Source organism: Liolophura sinensis, chromosome 6 (genome assembly GCF_032854445.1).
Source record: "Liolophura sinensis isolate JHLJ2023 chromosome 6, CUHK_Ljap_v2, whole genome shotgun sequence".
Taxonomy (NCBI): Eukaryota; Metazoa; Mollusca; class Polyplacophora; order Chitonida; family Chitonidae; genus Liolophura; species Liolophura sinensis.
In genome coordinates, this window is record NC_088300.1 from 79,019,716 (window position 1) to 79,043,624 (window position 23,909).

Genomic DNA, 23,909 nt, shown 5'->3' on the forward strand with positions numbered 1-23,909 from the left:
GCTGCTAGTATATACCTACTGGACATTTTAAAGGATATTTATTAAACTAAATGTGCGGGACAGCAAAAGTACCCGCAGTGAAAATTTCACCCATATATACACACACCCAAAATGATTCCTTGTCATCATATAACTGAAAACCTGTTAAGTAGGACGTTAAGCCAGAAACATCAATTCATTCATTCATTCATTTGTGCATGTTTAAGAATTTACTAACACAAGGGCAAAACAACAAAGCACACACGAAATAACAGCCTTTATATTGGTGATGTGCATGATGTACCAAATGTACATGAATTTCAAACGGAACAATCATGTTTAAGAATTTATTACCAGATTGGCCAGAAAAATTGTAACTAAAATATTTTCTCTCGGAAAATAAGGTATTGAAAAAGATAAAGTCAACTCGCAAAACGATAAACCAGTGTGACCTACAGTTTAACAGTCAGTTGAATTGAAATTGTTTCTTTCATTCTTGTAATATATATATGATTAAATCTCAGGGCATATGCGTCTATTGACGCGTTCCTCGCCTATAATTACCCAAGTGAGGACTCACACTGTACGTGATCTTGACAGGCACACATTAACATGTCGGAGGGCTGGCAAGCAGAACACAATTCGACTAACAGAATAAGGTGACAATCGATTCATACTTCACGTGTTCAGATTTTGTTGACTTCTAAAAGTCACGGACCACGATGGCTCAGTTGGTAGAGAGTCCGCTTCGGCAGTGGTAGACCCAGGGTCAATCCTTGGTCGGGTCACACCTAAGATCTTAAAAGAGGAAATTGTAGCTTCTTCGCTTGGCGTTCAGCATTAAGGGGATAGTGCAACGATAGGTTGATCCGTATCAGAATAATGGCTCGAGCGGGGCGGATTCGACAAATTGCTTCAGTAAAGCACTACAAGATAAAAGAGCGGTGAAAATCCGTCCGGGACATTACACGTATATACACTCACAGGGCTCCTTCGTCGTCATATGACTGAAAAGTACGACGTTAAAACCTGAGGACTCATTCACTCATTTCTGAAAGTCAGCGCCGCGTTTGGAAGGGGGTATCTGACTTTCATGGCTTGACTTTTCATAGCTATGCTGTAAACGTGATTTTATATACAACAAAATGAAGTACGTTTGACATCTTTATTATAGTTCAATAATTTGGCATGGACATACACATGAGCCGACATGCAAAACTGAAAAGGTAACAATGTGAACTGTCAACCTGGATACAATGATCACGACATGAAAAATGAATATAAGTGCATGTCCTATCAGTGGCGGTCCATGCTAGTAAATGACTGTGAACAGCGCGTTCACATGTTAGTGTAGAACAGTGCTCCCTGTAAATAAACGGCCCCGACAGCACATTTGTCCATCGTCAGGCACATGGCAAACATTGTCCATCATTAGACACATGGCGAACATTGTCCATCGTCAGGGACATGGCGAACATCGTCCATCGTCAGACACATGCCGAACATCGTCCATCGTCAGACACATGCCGAACATTGTCCATCGTCAGGAACATGCCGAACATGGTCCATCGACAAGGACAGGGTAAACATTGTTCATCGTCAAGCACATGGCGAACATTGTCCATCGTCAGGCACAGGTTCGAACTTTCAGCTGTAGTTGCACGCGACCTCGTTCGTCAATGGCCATTCAGCTGTGCCTTTACTTGCATTGAGAGCTCTGAAATATATGTTACTGATTTTTTATGATTGTTTACGAAACACAACGAAGGATGTTTATTCCATCCCCTACATCCCTTGATCAAGGTAATATTTATGGGATAAAAGTTTACCATGTAACAAAGGCATGGTTATGTAAGATAAAGTGTAAAGATATAAAATAAAAGACTAAAAAAGGTTATTAACGTGACATAAAGGGTTTGTCATGTAAAATAAAAATCCTCGTGTAGGTTATAAAGGGGGAATAAAGGGTTGCTCATGTAAGGTAAAACGTGACATAAAGGCTTGGTCATATAAGGTAAAAATGTGAAGGTTATTAACGTGAAATAAAGGGATGGTCATGTAAGGTAACTTTGTACATTGATTTTACGCAGGTGTTTTGTTTTCATTGTATGTGTAGTGCTTGGCCGGACGTCCAAGGTTGGGGTAATAAAGGGCCACTCGGGTCGACTGATCGCTTCTGCCCACCCCAACTGCTCGGAGACAAACATGGAGGTTGCTATAGCGCCGTACAAGGCCAACTTCTACGTGGCCTGGAAAGTCTGTGCTGATCCCTGGACTCAGGAGAACGGCGAATGGAGCTTCAGGTGCACGTACCAGGACCGTGACGGTCAGGAACAGCGTCGTGATTGTGGCAAAAAGTATCGAGATTCGAGCAGAGACTGTGACCAACCAAGTAAGACATGACTCAATGCTGTTTATACTCAGCTCCCCAAGTGCTATCGAGAGCAGAGACAGTGACCACCCAATTAAGACATGACTCACTGCTGTATTATACTCAGCACCCTCCCCCCTCCGTGATATCGAGAGCAGAGACAGTGACCACCCAATTAAGGCATGACTCACTGCTGTATTATACTCAGCACCCCCCCCCCCTCCGTGATATCGAGAGCAGAGACAGTGACCACCCAATTAAGGCATGACTCACTGCTGTATTATACTCAGCCCCCCCCCCCTCCGTGATATCGAGAGCAGAGACAGTGATCACCCAATTAAGGCATGATTCACTGCTGTATTATACTCAGCACCCTCCCCCCTCCGTGATATCGAGAGCAGAGACAGTGACCACCCAATTAAGACATGACTCAGTGCTGTTTATACTCAGCTCCCCAAGTGCTATCGAGAGCAGAGACAGTGACCACCCAATTAAGACATGACTCACTGCTGTATTATACTCAGCAACCCCCCCCCCCCCTCCGTGATATCGAGAGCAGAGACAGTGACCACCCAATTAAGACATGACTCACTGCTGTATTATACTCAGCCCCCCCCTCCTCCGTGATATCGAGAGCAGAGACAGTGACCACCCAATTAAGACATGACTCACTGCTGTATTATACTCAGCCCCCCCCCCCCTCCATGATATCGAGAGCAGAGACAGTGACCACCCAATTAAGACATGATTCACTGCTGTATTATACTCAGCACCCCCCCCCCCCCCCTCCCTGATATCGAGAGCAGAGACAGTGACCAACCAAGTAATACATGACTCACTACTGTATTATGCTCAGCCCTCAGTGATTCGTCAGCAGACATTGACCAGCAAATTGAGACACGACTCACTGCCGTATTATATACTCAGCTCACCCTAGTAATACAGTTAGCAGAGACATTGACCAACCAAGTAAGACATGACGCACCTTTGAATTTTACTCAACCCGCCTTCCCTACGCGATTTCGTGACCAGAGACATTGGCCAACCAAGTCAGGCATGACTCACTGCTGTATTATACTCAGCTTCCCCTAATGACATCGACTGTCCCCGATAGCATAGTTGGTAGAGCGTCCGCTTCGGCATTGGTAGATCCAGGGTCAGTCCTGGGTAGAGTCACACCTAAGACCTTAAAAGAGAAAGTTTTACCTTCTTCGCTTGGCATTCAGCATTAAGGGGATAGTGCAACGGCAGTTTGACCCGTATCAGAATAATAGCTCGAGCGGGGCGCATTACTTGCTTTCGGTAAGCGTCTCAGTGAGCTCAGAAGTAGCACTAGATAAAAGAGCGGTGGAAATCCGTCCTGCAACAAGATGGCACATTACATGATCTCCGATTCCTTCGTCGTCATATGAGTGAAAAATTGTTAAGCACGACGTCAAGCCCCAAGCACGCACTCGCTCCCTGTTAGTAAATGACTTGTGAACAGCGAGTTCACATGTTAGGTCCATTTTATTGAAAGAAAAAGTAAAGAATATTGCTGAAACCATATTTGGTGCAATATTAACCCCAAAGAAATGATAACGATACCTCAAGAAAGGACTTTTTTTATTTTTATTTTTATGATAATATAACTGGTTGCATATGAATGTAAATGAGTATTTGCAAGCACACCTGAAACCTTATTGTGAAAATGCTCAGTACAGAAAAGGCCCTGGTACAATCTACAGTTCCTCATTATAATCTATAGCGAAAACTGTCCATATAACCATACTTCCACTAAATAAGCAACATGAGAGACAGCAAACTATGCTCATTACTGCCTCAATATGTCCGTGCATATTTTGGACAGGGAAACAAGTAAATATGCATTGCATAAAAAAGCATTGATTAATAATACCTGACTAATAATACACATCTACCTTTCTTAATTTGTTCAGTTAAAGAATTCTTGACATTCAACGGGATACGTTTGGCAGTCCAGCAATAACCCCACAAATAAGCAGCGGTGGCAATGGTGTAAATTTCTGAATAAACAGATGAAACAGTTGTATTTCTAATAATGGGTCGCTCTTTAGGCCATTCAGACCGGAACCAGATTCATTGTAAATACCCGAGCACCCTGTGTCATCCTCCCAGGCCAAATAAAGCCTTAGCTCATGGGTGGGAAAAGGCGCTACATCCAAAAACATGCTCTTGCCGTTCCAGAGTTTCACGAAACCTAGCCACATTTTAAGATCAGATCTGGCCTCGTGATTTAAATAGACATATGCATTTAACTCTCTAACGCTTGCTGCCAAGTCTAGTAGATATAAAACAAAAGCCCTGCCGGGAACCACCACTTTGGCTGCAAAACTGAGGTGACCTAGAAGGCTGAGCAGTTGACGCTTGGTTGTCTTGGACGAAGTGAGCAGTTTTGATATAAACGGAATAATCCTATCGAGCTTGTCAGTAGGTAACCTAGACTCCATGTGCAGTGTGTCCAATAGAATGCCTAAATACCCAAGTTGGTGTGTAGGGCCTACTGTCTTATGGGGTGCTACAGGATATTGAGCCTATAGAACAACAGGGAGAGTGAGGCTTTAGCACGAAGAGCCTCGTGATTCGGGGCTGTCAATGGCCAGGAAGTCGTCCAGGAGACGGAAGATACATTTGATTCTGTACTTGTTTCTGGCAATCCATTTCAATGCTTGCGACAACGCATCAAAAATGTTAAGACTGGACAGTGATCCACATGCTAATCTCTCATAGTGGAAGACATTTAAAACCGCATAAATGCCACAAAGAAGGCTGTACTGGAATGAGCTTCAATGCATCTGTGATGTCCGTTAGGCACAACCAGCTACCCCTTCCAAACTCACTTATCCTTTTCGTGGCTTGGTCAAAGTGTACATACTTGAGAGAATGTTGATCTATCAGGCTATTCATGCTAGGGTGATTCTCTACATCACGTGTTAACCAAAGATCCAAACGGGTTTTTTTTTTTGGTGTTTTTTTTGCTCAATGCAGTAGACAAGTTGGATCCTAACATGCAGGCTGAAACTGGCTAATTGAACCATGTGTTCTGAAAACTTTCTAGACTCACCAGGCCACTCTAAATCTATTGGCTGCAACACCTTGCTACGGATATATTACTGCCTGAAAATACTGTGAAACTACTCGCTACTTTGATTGGCTGAAATTTAATTCATCCAAGCTGAATCCATTTGTGTGTATAAACTAGATTCAATAAAAATTGTTATGTATACATTATATGTCATAGTCGGATATCAGGAACAAAACTTGACCTTGCTGCTTACAAAGTGAGAGATATCTAGAACTGTATGTGAATACAAAGTCCGTCATTCATCGAGAACACGAATCTTCGTTGAGATGATTTTCCAATATGTGCACACCATTTCATATAAAAATATTTTGTTTGTCTTTTAAAATTTAAAAGAGAACATTTTTTACTAGAGAACATGCATGGTCACATTATCCCAGATCAAATTATTTCGTTGTTGTACAGTTCATTAATAAAAACAGCTATATTCTTATAGCTATGTTCTTCTGTATGATGTGGAGAAAGTACATACTACCACTACATGCACCGTAACATAGCCCAGAAGTGAAAAAGGTACATAGTACCACTACACTCCGCAGGTTTATGCTACATGCACCGTGATATAGCCCAGAAGTGAAAAACGTACATGCATATGGATTTATCACGTCTGCATTCATCCACGAACAAATGCTACACATAACTATAACTAGTATAGTAAGAAATGAATATTGAATAATGTATATCACAGGCTGTAGAGGCCTGTGAACTGTCATATGGAGAAGTAGTCTGCCGCATAAATATAGACCTGGGGTGCACGCAGAGCCTATTTAGTCCGTTTCGGTGTTTAATATCTGCGAACAGATCGCCCGGGGTTGTGGACTACAGGAACGTTGCCGTATATGTTGCTCTCCGGTCGACTCCGGTAAAAACTGCTGGCCCGAATCTTGCCGCGTCCCTGGTGGATCTCTGTCTCGATGTTGATGTAATCTCCGTCATTGTAGGCTGTACCAGTGCCGACTTCTTCTTTAATGCGTTCCACAATGTCAGTAAATGAAGGGCGCTTTTTCGAGTCTCATCCCAACACGACAACATTAATGTATCCCTGCAACATGGCACATTTTTAAATTAGTTCGACACATAAGTGTCAACAAATAACCCCGATGAAGATGTCTGCTGAAAACAAGTTCAGAACTGCTGTTGGATTATGGCTATGTAGAAAATGAGAATGTCTTCTCCACACCATAAAAAGAAACATTTTGAACTAGAAATCCAACTATAGATCTATGTATTTCACGCCTGGTGAAACTTCACATGCATTGGTACTGTGCATTGTTTGGTTAAATCAGATATACAGAAGTGACCGGATGTAAAGTAGCATGCAGGCTATACACAACAGTGGCCAGGATCAGAGGCTGGACACGTGTGTCGTGTGATTTCAAACTGTGCAAAACAAATCTTGTGAGACTATAGAGTTGGGCACACATGGATAGGTTTCCTGTCCCCAACTAAACATTTTTATGAATTGGGCGCTGAAGTCATTAGAGGAAAAGCTTCATGGGTGAAATAGTATTAAACCAGTAACAATTTTAACAGTAGGGTTACCTTCCTGAAATGCATAGTGTTAGGCGGAGTTGCATCAAGCGCCTGGGACGTCGTGTTCATGCGCATGTCCAGTTGCTCTGACACTTGTTATGCAGTTTTAAATTTGTTGCCGTTTTAAAGCTATTTCACCTATATAAACGCTGCTTGTTGAATTGTGAGTTTAAGATAGTTTTTAATGGCCACCACATATATATGTCTCTGATTTACTCACATTTTGTCTGACATTATTGGTGGTTTTTCTGGGCGATTTCGATCCTCCAAATTGCTCTGGATATTATCGTCAGAGATATCATGGTAGGGTAAGAGTCCCCGGTTGAACAACTCCCATACAACAATGCCATAAGACCACTGTAGGAATAAAAATAGACATGGGAAACCGGTAAATACACCCATGTACCAATATCCACATGCAACATGTTCGTTTTTCCTTCATTCCCCCCTTTATTTTATTTTCTTTCTTTTTTTTTCTTTCATTTTAAACACAAATATCGCATGTACACGTATACCTATCCTGCCACGAGTGAGAAACTCCTCTAAACATCAGGTGCATTTCCATCTGTAAATTGTGCCTAGCTAAATCAGCTGTCTGTGTCACACTTACCACATCCGATTTGGTGTCGTGATAGCCGCCTTTCATGTACTCCAAAGCCATCCAGCGCAGAGGTCGGTAGATGTCTTGTGTTTTGTCATAGACGTACTCCGATCTGTACAGGTCCGACGCGAAGGCAATGTCGCTGATCTTGATTACCAAGTTCTCATCCACCCTGAGGAGAACACATGGATACATTCATCTGTTGTGTGAGTGATATTATAATGTATTCTGTTATTATAACAAAATATTCTGTCATATTCGACATACACTCTTCAAAAAAAAGAAACGCAAAATCCAAATATCAATGTAAATTTGATGTTATTCAAGGACGCGTAGATCAGCGGAAAACAAAGATACATGAATGAAATTTTGTGGGCAATGCATTGCTATGTTGTCCATATTTCATGAGAAAAACAGTCATTACTGCTGTTCACTAGGTGGTGTTGAAGTCAGTAGCTCGTATGACCACCTCCAGCTGCTACCACTGCCCGACACCTCCTGGGTACAGATCGAATTCAGTCGTTGATGTTTTGTTGTGGAATCCTTCTACATTCTTCCTGCAGCATGTGGAACAACTGTTGAAGATTCTGTGGTGGAATACGACGTCGACGCACCCGTCTATCGATCTGATCTGAGGTGTTCGATTGGGTTTAGATCCGGGGATTTGGAGGGCCTGGGAAGGGAATTGATGTTGTTATTGGCCAGGTAGTCCACGGTGGCACGTGCTGTGTAGGGCCTGGCGTTGTCCTGTTGGAAGAGCTGCCGTTGAAGGTCAACAAGGCGAAGGACGTGCGGGCGGAGAATCTGGTCGATGTATCGATTGGCCGTCAGATTGCTTGGACAAGCACAAGCTTCGATCTGCGGGTGTATGAGATCGCTCTCCACACCATAACACTCCCTCCACCGAATCTGTCCACCTGTCTGATGCAGTGAGGAGTAAAACGTTCATGACGTCGTCTGTAGACACGGTCTCTACCATCACGTCGCCTGAAGAGATAACGGGATTCATCGCTAAACCATATGCCGCCTCCAGTTTGCCAGGTTCCATGGCAGCACCGTGGTCACCATCTCACTCGTCGAAGTCGATGTAGTCGTGTCAAGGAGGGGACAACTTTTGTACGTTTGGCACGTATTCCTACTTCTCGGAGACGGTTTCCTGATTGTCTGATCGGACACTCTTCGGGCTCCAAACTGTTCTTGTGCTGTGTCCCGGGCGGTACGATGGCGGTCACGTAGGTGGGTTACCCGGATGTACCGATCTTGGGCAGGTGTGGTGACTAGGTCTTCCCTGATCTTGGACGGTCATTTGTCAAATTTGTTTGACGAAATCGATCCCACAACCGAGTTATTGTGCTGGGATGAACGTTGAAGATCCTTGCCACCTCACCCTTTGATTCGCCAGCTTGCAATTGCCTGATTTCGGTCAACAGCGTTGAGACGTCCCATTTTCGTGTACAGTTACTTGCAAAGATATTGGATAAAAATGTGAGATTCGTTTGGGTCTTTTATAGTCACATGCTGTACTCATGTTTTGCACGTGACAAACAATCATTGTGCCTGAACATCGTGCTGCACGACATCAACGCACATCATAACAATCCTAATTGATAAAACCGTTCAAAATCATTTTTGGTTGCGTTTGGTCAAGGATGATCTTCTGAAACATTCCAGTAACAATGTGCAACCCCTACAAAACTGTTTGAGTTAACATATGTTAACGAAATTGTAAGTATCATTTTTGAATTTCATTTAGCGTTTCTTTTTTTGAAGAGTGTAATATCGTGTTAATCTAATAGAAGCTTTTGTTGGATTAATACAATATGTGGGTTATATTTATTTTCAACAGAATATCCTGTTGATCTAATAGAATCTTCTGTTAAATTAATAGAATAGGTGTGTTATATTTAACAAGAAAATGTACTGCAATAGCAGGATACATTCTAGCATCATTCAGACAACAGACTTTCTGTTAAAATTAACATACACATCACCTACAAATGCACATTAGAACCACGTACCCACTAAATGAAACATGCATTGGTCTATAGTCTACAGCTCATTCACTACTTCTAGGGGCTTTTTCCGTACACTGTACAGGTTTTGTCAAATAGCACACATAAATACATGTACAGTCTGAATGTTAGACGTCAAATTTCTTTTCATCAACATGCAAGTCCAAAAGTTTCAATAATGGCAACACCAAGGCCTTTACCAGACTCATGGTGTAACAGTTCAACTGCTGATTCCTGTACCTCATGAATTCATCTTAACGCTTGCACGGGTACAAAGGGTACACGGTCCAAACACAGTGAAAGCAGTTTGGGTAGCGGACATCAGCTACATACTTACATACAGTTCCTTGTGGCCAAGTCTTTATGCTGAAGGCCACGGCTAGACAGGAATTCCATTCCTTCGGCGATCTGTAAAGCATATTCCAGTAGCTCATTGTGCTGTATGTCCTGCAATAAACAAACACTGCCATACACAATATGCCTTTTTCTGACGAATCAGAAACATATTCTAACACGTCATTTTAATAACTGCAAATGTTTCCTTACATTATGAAGTCCTCTTGAGTGCGGAAAATCATTCAACACATGGTGTTTTTGTAAAGTTTATTTTAAAAGGTCAGTTCAGTGTTTATCTAAAGCAACCAGAGTTTGAACCTTTATTTGAACTCTCAACGCATCGATGATACACTGAAAATTTTCATTATTGACTTTTTGCGGTGTGTGTAAGATGAGAAATTCTTCAATTTCGCTAAATTCAAAGATAACCGCCAAAATAATGAAACAGTCATGTCCAATTTGAAGAGAGTTCGGCATCTAACCCCCATGTATATTTGAGGCCTGTTTGGCTCGCCTAGGCCTATTCATTCCTGAGATATTCAGCAAACAAGGAAGGTGTGACGGACGAACTAGCAAACGTACATGACGACAAAAACACCTTCCGGCCATGATGTGCGTAGACCTAAATGCAAAGGATTTGACTTCCATAATGGATACAACATAAGAAATAAACTTTTATTACAAACCCAAAACCAAACAACCAAAAACAACCCCAATACAGTGACGGTATTATCGTTTCATCGTATAATATTGCCCGAAGATGACACAAACAATGTCACGATGGGATGTCCAGGGTTCGTACAAGTATATGAAAATGAAATTCAAGGAGTTTTCAAGAAGTTTTCCAGGAGTTTTTTTGTCATTTTCAAGGTTAGTTTAAACATACCATGGTGTAAATTATAGACTATAGTTTAAGTCTAAATTAAAGATGCTTTAATTTGCATGCATGTATATTGAATAGTATGCTTTCTTTTACAAGAAATATCTGTCCTGCACCTCTGTAATGCAACACATTCTTTGACCCAGCCTTGGCTATGTTAAAAAGACGAACGGCATATATCATTATGCAGGGTTTCCTCTGGGTCAGTACTTCTTTTAGCAAGTCACTTTAGCCACTCATCAGATTTTGTAGTAAATGCTATTTTTCTTTAGCGATATTTTCTAAGCGGCCATGACTCTTGTTGGTCTCCTTCTGCAATTCCTTTTTATCTGCCTTGGTGTATCTGCTAGAATCAGTTTGATCTCTTCTAGCTATACCTGGAGTTTATCAAAGGTTACACTTGGAACAATTGCCCTCAAAATAATGGACTAATCCTTGGCAGCATGTTTTTGTTTTTTGAAAAAAAAATGAATCCCTTTTTCAATATATCTGCGCGATCCTAGTAAAATCTAATTCCCTCTATCAGAAAAATTTGGTACGAAATTAATTTGTACATTCAGTTTATTTAAATGCAACATTATGATCAGTACATTGGAGTAACAGTCTGACAGGAGAAAAACCAGATGGCGTACACATTTATGTAACGGCACATATTCTGAAACATTTAATTTACTTCGGATAAAAAAAAAATAGTTTATTAAGTGGGAAAGTTTAAATTTTTCATGGGAGGTAACTTCATTTACAGGTGTAAATGTGTTGTTGTTCTTTCTCCGAGATGAGGCCGTTTCAAATGAAAGTAAGTAGATTATTTTCATTACAAAAATTGCGAAAATCTGCTAAAAACCACAGAAAGCTCTTGTGGTAGATTTTGTACAACGTTTGTATTTTTCCTTAAGTAAATAAATTTGTCGCCCAAAACATTCGCATTTTTTCAAATTTTATCGCCATTTAAAAAAAAACTGCCCTGATTACGGGAGAATTACCTGCAAGCTCCCGATATACAGACTCATATACAGAGGTCAGCAGACAATATTTAAGCTCGGGACAAACTAAGATTTTCAAGGAGTTTCCAGGAGTATTTGTCTTTTTTAAGGACTTTCAAGTACTTGAAAATGAAATTGTACTTTCAAGCAGTTTCAAAAGTTTCAAGGACCGTGCGCACCCTGGATGTCGCTTTGACCCATCGCTTTGTGTCAACGTTCAGTTGCTTCTTGTCAACGCCGGACGTTATTTTAGGATGAAGCAATTGAGCAATGGTACGATGATGGCCCCATTCATTTTCCGTAGTGAGTATTCTGGTGTGTAGATGACTTACGATTTGAGGGTTGACGATATACTCCTTCAGAGAGCGATTGCTCATGTGATGATACAGGAAGTAAGCCCTTGTCTTGTCAAAGCCTACACCTAGTAGTTCCAGAACATTCGGGTGTATGTGCCCACGGAAGTACACGGCCTGCTTGAGGGCTTGCTTTGCCCAGGGGGGCACAGGAGCGTTCTCTGTACAACCACAACAATCAGCATTAGGTATAGTCATTCTGTTATAGCATTTCTCAACATCTGTTATAACAGGCTTATTTGTTATCGGCAGCGAAAGTTCAGTGTGCAGTATGCCATATTTACTTGACGATGACGATATAAAATATGGGAATCTGCATGGCAATACTGATATTAATACCATAAATGTTGTTTGATTCAGAGGACTAAGTATGATAACCTTATGATAGAGACAATCACCTCCTTTACACAATCTAGGCATTCATACACCACACACCACGCACTCATATACCTGGTGCAATCACATACCTAGTACAGGCTGTGCATTCAAATACCCGGCACAGCCTGTGCATTCACATGCCTGGTACAGCCTGTGCATTCACATATCTGGTACACCTTTTGCATTCACATACTTGGTGCAGCCTGTGCATTCACATACCCGGTACAGCCTGTGCATTCACATACCTGGCACACCTTGGACATTCACATGTCTGATACCGCCTCTGGATTCACATACCTGGCACAGCTTGTGCATTCACATACCAGGTACAGCCTGTGCATTCACATACCTGGCACAGCTTGTGCATTCACATTACCGGTACAGCCTGTGTATTGACATACCTGGCACACCTTGTACATTCACACACCCGACCAGCCTGTGTATTTACATACCTGACACAGCCTGTGCATTCACACATCTGGTACAGTTTGTACATTCACATACCTGGTACAGTCTGTACATTCACATACCTGGCAAAGCTTTGCATTCACATTACCGGTACAGCCTGAGCATTGACATACCTGACACACCTTGTACATTCACATGCCTAGTACAGTCTGTGCATTGACATACCTGGTACAGCCTGTGCATTCACATACCTGGTACAGTCTGTGCATTCACATACCTGCTACTGCCTGTGCATTCACATACCTGGTACAGCATGTGCATTCACATACCTGGTACAGCCTGTGCATTCACATACCTGGCAAAGCTTTGCATTCACATTACCAGTACAGCCTGTGCATTGACATACCTGGCACACCTTGTACATTCACATGCCTAGTACAGTCTGTGCATTCACATGTTTGGTACAGCATGTGCATTCACATACCTGGTACAGCGTGTGCATTCACATACCTGGTACAGCTTGTGCATTCACATACCTGGTACAACCTGTGCATTCACATACTTGGTACAGCCTGTGCATTCACATACCTGGTATAGCCTGTGCATTCACATACCAGGTACAGCCTGTGCATTCACATACCTGGCACAGCGTGTGCATTCACATACCTGGTACAGCATGTGCATTCACATACTTGGTACAGCCTGTGCATTCACATACTTGGTACAGCCTGTGCATTCACATACCTGGTACATCCTGTGCATTCACATACCTGGCACAGCGTGTGCATTCACATACCTGGTACAGCCTGTGCATTCACATACTTTGTACAGCCTGTCCATTCATATACCAGGTACAGCCTGTCCATTCACATACCAGGTACAGCCTGTGCATTCACATACCTGGCACAGCTTGTGCATTCACATTACCGGTACAGCCTGTGCATTCACATACCTGGCACACCTTGTACATTCACATGCCTAGTACAGCCTGTGCATTGACATACCTGGTACAGCATGTGCATTCACACACCCGACCAGCCTGTGTATTTACATACCTGACACAGCCTGTGCATTCACACATCTGGTACAGTTTGTACATTCACATACCTGGTACAGTCTGTACATTCACATACTTGGCACAGCTGTGCATTGGTATACTTGGTACAGACTGTACATTCACATACCTGATACAGCGTGTGCATTCACATACCAGGTACAGCGTGTGCATTCACATACTTGGTACAGCCTGTGCATTCACATACCTGGCACAGCTTGTGCATTCACATACCCGGTACAGCCTGTGCATTCACATACCTGGCACACCTTGTACATTCACATGCCTAGTAGAGCCTGTGCATTGACATACCTGGTACTTGGTACAGACTGTACATTCACACACCTGATACAGCGTGTGCATTCACATAACAGGTACAGCGTGTGCATTCACATACTTGGTACAGCCTGTGCATTCACATACCTGGCACAGCATGTGCATTCACACACCCGACCAGCCTGTGTATTTACATACCTGACACAGCCTGTACATTCACACATCTGGTAAGTTCTGTACATTCACATACCTGGTACAGTCTGTACATTCACATACCTGGCACAGCTTGTGCATTGGTATACTTGGTACAGACTGTACATTCACATACCTGATACAGCGTGTGCATTCACATACCTGATACAGCGTGTGCATTCACATACCTGGCACAGCTTGTGCATTGGTATACTTGGTACATACTGTACATTCACACACCTGATACAGCGTGTACATTCACATACCTGGTACAGCGTGTGCATTTACATACCTGGTACAGCGTGTACATTCACATACCTGGTACAGCCTGTGCATTCACATACTTGGTACAGCATGTGCATTCACACACCTTGTACAGCCTGTGCATTCACATACCTGGTACAGTGCATACATACACATACTTGGCACAGCTTGTGCATTGGTATACCTGGTACAGCCTATACATTCACACACCTGGAACAGCTTGTTTATTCACATACCTGGTACAGCCTGTCCATTCACATGCCTGGTACAGCCTTTGCATTCACATACCTGGTACAGCCTGTGCATTCACATACCTGGCACAGCCTGTGTATTGGTATACTTGGTACAGGCTGTACATTCACACACCTGATATAGGCTGTACATTCACATGCGTCCTACAGCTTGTGCATTCACATACCTGGCACACCTTGTGCATTCACATACCTGGTGTAGCCTGTGCATTGACGTACCTGGCACAGCCTGTGCATACATATACTTGGTACAGGTTGCGCATTCACATACCTTGCACAGCGTTTACAAATGCTTTGATGGTTAGCTTAGTGCCCGGTGACACAGGAGATTGATTGGTAAACTGTCCGTCAATGATCCTTGCAAGTTCACCTGTAACGGAACATTCGGACATGTATTCAGGAAAATCCTACGTACTCCTTTCACCCTAAACTGGGTTCGTCAAACTTCGTCACACTCACGTATTATAAATTTCCAAATTATCATTCTGACGCGTAACAAATTCCCGCCTTACAACAGGGTGATCACCATTCTGCCCCATATGGCTGTATAACCTCTTACCATAGTATCGTGTAACTTATCACAGAATACTGACAGGTGACTTACTTCAGGTAGCCTCGAAGATAAAAGCACCGCTGACAAAAGCAACGCGGTTTTATTTAAACCCACCAAACGAATCCATAGACGGAAAATAAAACAAGATATTTGATACTTGTTATAGAGTCTTTTAATAATGTGACTTCGCCACTATCTAAAATTTGGCCCTTCAGATTAAGCAGCTTTCCCCTAATGACGCTCCGAAAACTATAAGAACTACCACTGTCCGACATAAAACAGTTATCTAATGCTTTTTCGTAAAGCAAATAAAAATTCACCATCCGAAGTGTCTCCTACATCCCACTCAATCATGCTTAAAGGCGGCAGATAATTATAATAGCCAGAATTGTTCAGCATGGCAGGCATGTGCTATCAACCACTTTCTTCAGGGGTGTTATAGCATGTGAACTATAATGTTTTGTCTGAGGCTTTTGTCCGAGGGGTTCAGTTTGTCAGGCGGAGATATAGTTCTAATGGCGACGTCATTTTATAGCTGGATTTTTAGACAGCCCAGCTTATTTGCGTGTAACGTAGGGCGGCTACGGGATGCAAACAAATCGTGTCTTAATCCCAATCATTTGGCAAGGAAGGAATTTAAACCTACCTTTCTTGGTACAGATTTTGCCAGGTGTAAAGAACTCTTTGTCCACTTTTGCGTTCATAACCCCTTCTTGTGTGAGATTGTCCAGGCGGTCAAACAGGGACGTTGGGTGTGGGATAGGAGGCAGCTCCGGTCTTATCTTTTGGTTATCTGACAATATCCAAACACACCCACTATGTATGTATGTATGTATCTATGTATGTATGCGATTATGCCAAACAGAAGAATATTTCACCTATATGACTGGGTGAAACCCATAAAATGCAGATGGTGACTAAGGTAATGCAGATGGTGACTAAGGTAATATTGATGGTGACTTAGGGGATACAGATGGTGATTTAAGTAATACAGGTGGTGACTAAAGTAATATTGATGGTGACTTAGGGGATACAGATGATGATTTAGGTAATACAGGTGGTTACTAAGGTAATATTGATGGTGACTTAGGGGATACAGATGGTGATTTAGGTAATACAGGTGGTGACTAAGGTAATATTGATGGTGACTTAGGGGATACAGATGATGATTTAGGTAATACAGGTGGTGACTAAGGTAATATTGATGGTGACTTAGGGGATACAGATGGTGATTTAGGTAATACAGGTGGTGACTAAAGTATAATCCAGATGGCGACTAAGGTGATACAGATGTTGAATAAGTTAATATTGATGGTGGTTTAGGTAATACTTTTATAACCAGCTCGCGTCAGGCGACGCTTACTGTAAGTGCGAGAGGATTTCTTTGGGGAGCACTCGCTTTACTAAACTCACAGACACCATCAAGTTCAAATAGACTTGTGTTGTTTATTTTCCGAACACAACAAACCTGAATTACGACGTCCCTGACAGTGGCGTTCATCTCTCGCTCTCCACGGGTCTCACAAAAGCTTTTTTTGCAGCTATCCCTAGGCACGTGACCATACGTCACTGCTAAATAATAACAATGCCATGTGGAGGCTTATCCTAATAGCCACTGGCTGGCAATGCACGTACTGCATAGACTAACAGTAACAAACTTTAGTCAAATGATTATCAAAGTAAAAAAAAATATACTCCATACAATAGCGAGTATTACAATACAGATCGTGACTAAGGTATAACCCAGATGGTGACTAAGGTGATGCAGATGGTGACTAAGTTAATATTGATGGCGATTTAGGTAATAGAGATGGTGACTAAGGTAATGTTGATGATGACTTAGGTAATACAGATGGTGACTAAGGTAATATTAATGGTGGTGATATTGATGCTTGATGGTGGTTGTAGTTCACGGGAAGTGTGGAGGCGGGGTTCATCTATGTTCATCTTCTGTCCGAGACTGGGGTGCTAGTGCCTCATATGTCTTAGTAACTGGAAGATGAAAACCTTGACCACTCCGCCATGATCCACCCGACTTTTGACTGGATAATGCTCATGGTGACTCAGCTAATAATCATGATAAAAGTGATGATGACTCCAATAATATTGATAATGACTTGGGTAATGTTGATATTGGTTAGAGTTACAGACTTGGGTAATGTTGATAATGACTTAGGTAAAAATTATGATAATGATTCAGATAATGTTGATAATGACTTAGGTAATGTTGATAATACCTTTGGTATGTTGCTAATGACTTGGGTAATGATGACGACGACACAGATAATGTTGATAATGACTATAGTAGTGATGTCTTACAGCTTTCCATAGATCCGGGTCGTGTCGGCCTGCACCCTGGCACTGAGGGACGACGAATTCTTCCCTTGCGGCATTTCCGCACCACGATCGCCACTATGATCAGGATGAACAAACCCGCTATGCCCGCCATTATGCCAATGAACTCTTTCGACTTGTAGAATCGTATGTAGTGTAGCTGACCAACCATAACTTGGAGAAAACCAACTTTTACCTAAGGGAGGAAGATAATATTAAATATATGCGCCACGTAAACAGTTAATATGAATAAGTTATACAAGTGCATATATTTTTGGAATGTTCAAAAGAAGATCGTTTATTGGTTTCTTCTCTGACTTTCTGGTACGGTAATTCAAAGAATAGAACAAGAAATACGTTGTACCCGGAATAAAGAGGTGTTGGGTAGTATGTAACCGCAACCACTCCGTCCACAGCAGCAAGGATTGCCACTGGCACCTGGATGTTTTCTCATACCAAATCAACATATATGTCACCTTACATTTTCATAACAATTTGTAAGTTGTAATACAAGTAAAATATTTAACGTCGGGGGTTGAGGTGTTCAAGCTAGATGATCACGTGACGACCGAGGTGACGGCCAGGACTGGGTGATCATCCAGCTTGGACACCGAAACCAAAGGCGGTAACTGAACTACACAGTGGTTCATTGTTTGGCAAGAGTCATTCGTTTCATGAAATCGCCGTTTAAGCGACTAAGTCGGACGAATTTTTCTAAATAATAAAATTCACCTCAGTTAATACGTATGTGACGAACATGTATAGACTTGTAAATCTATGTATTTTGTAATATGTTAGCGATATTGATGTGGTCGTAAATGAAGCTCTTATGGTGCCGTGACAACCTACATAGGTTTACCACCTTTTTTTTTTTTACCACCCAATGAGTTTATAGGTACCCAATAAGTTAACCTACACTAGCCTGAAAGAATGTTACAAATTTCTCTGTTTATATAGCCTTCAAGCACTTTTTACCAGCAGAGGTTGGTCTATTAAGAGACTCACGGAAAATGATATTTCTCAACACGGCAATTTCTCTGAAAAAATACCACAGGGAAAAAAAAAAAAAAACAGCAATGTACTATGTAACGCTTTAAGTAAATAATTTAGTGCAGATACATGAAACAGCTCATTTCGAAACTTTAACAGATATTTTCGGATTATTGCAAACAACAGATTTGTTTGAAAAAATAAATCCAGCAGGTCGAATATTGAATCACCTGTACATGCTTATCTTGTTTTAAATCGTTGGGGCAGAGGACGTTATGCTCGTTGTTGAAAAGTGTCAGTACCGAGAAAAGATAGTACGATGGTGTGATGATGGCCTTCCCGGCTTTCCCAGAAGGGTGTGACTGGACAGGCTTTCGAGTGCTTATACTAGCAGTAGCATACGCAATAGCCCAGATGGTAGAGATCTGGACTACGGACATAGAGTTCCGATATTAAATCCCGATGAGTGAGGCAGCCAATTTTCAAATTGAACACCTGGTATACGTCACTTTGCGTTTGGTTACTGTATACAGAGTTACCTACCATATGGCGTGTGGTTACTGTATACAGTCACTTACCATATAAGGTTGGTTACTGTATACAAAATCACATACAGTGTTGGTTAGCGTATATAAAGTAACCTACCACACAGCGTTAGTGGTCTGCCAACAACTTGCGGATGGTCGTGGTTTCACCTGGGCTCTGTCTGGTTTCCTCGCGCGTACTATCATGCTGGTCGCGGTCGTATAAATGAAATATTCTTGAGTAGGGCGTGAAACACAAACCAAATAAATAAATAAATACAATCATGTAAATATAGCATTGGTTACTATGTATAGTAACGACTGTATAGAAAAAACTTACCATTTAGCATTTGCTATATGGAGTCGCATCCCAAATATAGACGGATATTGCATGTAGATTCCCACGCCACATGAATGTTGTAGAATACAACATTGTGTAAAGTCACCTACCATAACGTTAACGGTGTCTGTGACGTTCAATTGAGCATCGTTCGGCAGGGATTGAGGAGGCACACACACAATCTGACTCCCGGACAATAGACTGATTACACAAATCTCACTCCCCACCTTCACACTGTAGTCCGTCTGTTTGGCGGCCATAGTCAAGTTGAAGCCCTGAAGAGAATCCAGCTACACATGTGTATGACAGACAAGAAATCCAGGCAGCGGTGTGACCAGTCACGAGTGATACTCATAAAGCACCACGCATGCTACCGCTGGTAACTAACCTCTTATGGGCAATCCTTTTCTCTGTTCTAGGTAAGTCAAACACGGCATCATTGATACACACGTTTGATTAATCAAAATTTTGCTCTCATAGATGGGCGTGATTCAATAATCAACATTCTGCTATTTAGTTCTCTCCGTGATAGAAAGGACAACAGGGCACTGCAGTATATATCATGAGGTTTTAGTATTCGGTTCTCTCCGTGACAGAAAGGATGACAGGGCACTACAGTATATATCATGAGGTTTTAGTATTCGGTTCTCTCCGTGATAGAAAGGGCAACAAGGCACTGCAGTATATATCATGAGGTTTTAATATTCGGTTCTCTCCGTGACAGAAAGGATGACAGGGCACTACAGTATATATCATGAGGTTTTAGTATTCGGTTCTCTCCGTGACAGAAAGGACGACAAGGCACTACAGTATATATCCTGAGGTTTTAGTATTCGGTTCTCTCCGTGATAGAAAGGGCAACAGGGCACTGCAGTATATATCATGAGGTTTTAGTATTCGGTTCTCTCCGTGACAGAAAGGATGACAGGGCACTGCAGTATATATCATGAGGTTTTAGTATTCGGTTCTCTCCGTGATAGAAAGGGCAACAGGGCACTGCAGTATATATCATGAGGTTTTAGTATTCGGTTCTCTCCGTGACAGAAAGGACGACAGGGCACTGCAGTATATATCATGAGGTTTTAGTATTCGGTTCTCTCCGTGATAGAAAGGGCAACAGGGCACTGCAGTATATATCATGAGGTTTTAGTATTCGGTTCTCTCCGTGACAGAAAGGATGACAGGGCACTGCAGTATATATCATGAGGTTTTAGTGTTCAGTTCTCTCCGTGACAGAAAGGACGACAATATATATCATGAGGTTTTAGTATTCAATTCTCTCCGTGACAGAAAGGGCACTACAGTATATATCATGAGGTTTTAGTATTCGGTTCTGTCCGTGACAGAAAGAACGATAGGGCACTACAGTAAATATCCTGAGGTTCTAGCATTCAGTTGTCTCCGTGATAGAAAGGACGATAGGGCACTACAGTAAACTTCATCAGATTTTTGTACTCAGTTCTCTCCATTACAGAAAGGACGACAGGGCACTACAGTAAATATCGTGAGGCTTTTTTGTACTCAATTTTTTCTGTCACAGAAAGGACGACAAGGCCAGTTACTTCCGTGGCAGAACAAAGGACATGGCGATAGTATGTCGTGAGGTTTTAGTAGTCAGTTATTTCCGTAACAGAACAGAAGACATGGCGATAGTATGTCGTGAGGTTTTAGCATTCAGTTACTTCCGCGACAGAATAGAGGACATGGCGATAGTATGTCGTGAGGTTTTAGTGGTCAGTTACTTCCTTGATAGAATAGAAGACATGGCAAAAGTATGTCGTCGGATTTTAGTGGTCAGTTACTTCCGTGATAGAATAGAAGACATGGCAAAAGTATGTCGTCGGATTTTAGTGGTCAGTTACTTCCGTGACAGAATAGAGGACATAGCGATAGTATGTCGTGAGGTTTTAGTGGTCAGTTACTTCCGTGACAGAATAGAGGACATAGCGATAGTATGTCGTGAGGTTTTAGTGGTCAGTTACTTCCGTGACAGAATAGAAGACATGGCAAAAGTATGTCGTGAGGTTTTAGTGGTCAGTTACTTCTGTGACAGAATAGAGGACATGACGATAGTATGTCGTGAGGTTTTAGTGGTCAGTTACTTCCGTGACAGAATAGAGGACATGGCGATAGTATGTCGTGAGGTTTTAGTGGTCAGTTACTTCCGTGACAGAATAGAGGACATGGCGATGGTATGTCGATAGTAGTTATCTATTTTCCCACCATGGCTATATATAAATTCTCCCGCTCTGAGTGTTCGTTTGACTCTGGTGTATGTGAGCACTTTATCTTTTTAGCCTTACGATTGTTGATGTCAATTGTATTCGATCAAAATAGCGACCAAGTACATGTATGCAGGTCGCATATGAATAAGTTCGTCAGTACCTTCGTCGATGGTTTATACCTGGCACCCCGGTTTCTTCCACCCATCAAACTGGCTTTAGTGGTATAAATAAAAACTTCTCCAGTCTGACTTTAAGCGACAATCAAATAAATACAATAAATACACAGTACTAACACAGTACTAACAAATGCTTCACGTGATGATTTTTACGTTGGTAAGTCATCCCAGATAATGACAGCCCTTTACTGTCACAGTTATCCCTCTGTTTGCAAAGGTTGTACTCACCATGATACGAATGACTTGGTTGAAGGGGTAAGTAAACTTCTGCGTTTCACTCCATAGGGTTATGATAGGATCTTCACGGAACGTCAAGTTAGCGGCGCTCTCCGGTAAACGAAGGTAATCCTCAAACCCATCAAACTCAATACCCAAACGAAAGTAATTTTCCCCTGCAATCTCACTCTGATTCAGGCTCGGTGAAGGACAGTACATATCTGTTGAACTGCGAGGTTCCACAAGGCATTCCTGGAAAAGATATGACACAGTTTCGAGAGAAATAAGGGAAGGTGTAGTCTGGCGATATTTGATATGATTTGCACATAGTACATAACAACAGGACAGAGAAATACAGCATAAAAACTTTCGATATTTAGAGGAAGTAGGCCAACAGCACCATTTGGTATACGAACAGGGTGAGTGAAGTAAATTTGGGAAGTACAGTATATCAGTGTTGGATATTCCTGGCACAAAGAGTATAGCGATATATGATATTCCTGGCACACAGATTATTGCGACATATGGTATTCCTGGCACAAAGAGTATAGCGATATATGATATTACTGGCACAGAGTATTGTGATATACGATATTCCTGGCACAAAGAGTATCGCGATATAAGATACTCCAGGTACAAAGAGTATAGCGATATGTGATATTCCAGGCACAAAGAGCATAGCGATATATGATATTCCAGGCACAAAGAGTATAGCGATATATGATATTCCAGGCACAAAGAGTATAGCGATATATGATATTCCAGGCACAAAGAGTATAGCGATACATGATATTTCAGGCACAAAGATTTTAGAAAGAGTAGAGCGATGTATGATATTCCCGGCACAAAGAGTATAGCGATACATGATATTCCCAGCACAAAGAGTATAACGATATATGACATTCCCGGCACAAAGTGTATCGTGATATATGATTTTCCCGGCACAAAGTGTATCGCGATATATGGTATTCCCGGCACAAAGAGTAGAGCGACATATCGTAATCCCGGCACAAAGTGTATAACGATATATGACATTCCCGGCACAAAGTGTATAACGATATATGACATTTCCGGCACAAAGTGTATAACGATATATGACACTCCCGGCACAAAGAGTATAGCGATATATGGTATTCCTGACACAAAAAGTTTAGAACAATTGCGTATCTTGTATATGGATATCATTTGATACGCAAGGCAAGTGGAGTAAATCGAGATTTCGCATGCTCAGTAAGCTTCTTGTCAGATAAATTGTAATGGATAATAATCTTGTCATAAGGTAACCGGATTAGCTGGATAAATTACAATCGTATTACTGAGTAACCGGATTAGCTGAATGAATTACAATCGTATTACTAGGTAACCGGGTTGCACAATAACTGAATGCATAATAATCTTATTATTTGGTATCCGGTTTGCACAATAATTGAAAGCATAATAATCGTACCACTGGATAATAATAGCCAGAACGACATGCAGGTAACCTATGAGCCCAGTATATAGTCATAACGCTTAGTATACAACCATACTGTGAAGTGTACAACCAGGCTATCAAGAATACAATCATACTGTAGAGTATA

At 41.7% G+C, this 23,909-nt stretch overlaps 1 protein-coding gene across 2 annotated transcripts in view; it reads right to left on the bottom strand.

Moving 5' to 3' along the window:
* Nucleotides 1–3,941: 3,941 nt before the first annotated feature.
* The window catches only part of LOC135468441 (macrophage-stimulating protein receptor-like), a 45,728-nt gene continuing 25,760 nt past the window's right edge, over nucleotides 3,942–23,909 (bottom strand). For both annotated transcript variants that reach the window (XM_064746704.1, XM_064746705.1), the window contains 10 exons: nucleotides 22,342–22,581; nucleotides 19,823–19,987; nucleotides 17,844–18,054; nucleotides 16,171–16,317; nucleotides 15,243–15,341; nucleotides 12,128–12,309; nucleotides 9,934–10,043; nucleotides 7,594–7,756; nucleotides 7,204–7,340; nucleotides 3,942–6,492 (listed from right to left, as the gene is read on the bottom strand). In XM_064746704.1, coding sequence (XP_064602774.1) covers nucleotides 6,270–6,492; nucleotides 7,204–7,340; nucleotides 7,594–7,756; nucleotides 9,934–10,043; nucleotides 12,128–12,309; nucleotides 15,243–15,341; nucleotides 16,171–16,317; nucleotides 17,844–18,054; nucleotides 19,823–19,987; nucleotides 22,342–22,581 — 1,677 coding nt within the window. In that variant the 3' untranslated portion in view covers nucleotides 3,942–6,269. The remainder of the gene's footprint in view (nucleotides 6,493–7,203; nucleotides 7,341–7,593; nucleotides 7,757–9,933; nucleotides 10,044–12,127; nucleotides 12,310–15,242; nucleotides 15,342–16,170; nucleotides 16,318–17,843; nucleotides 18,055–19,822; nucleotides 19,988–22,341; nucleotides 22,582–23,909) is intronic.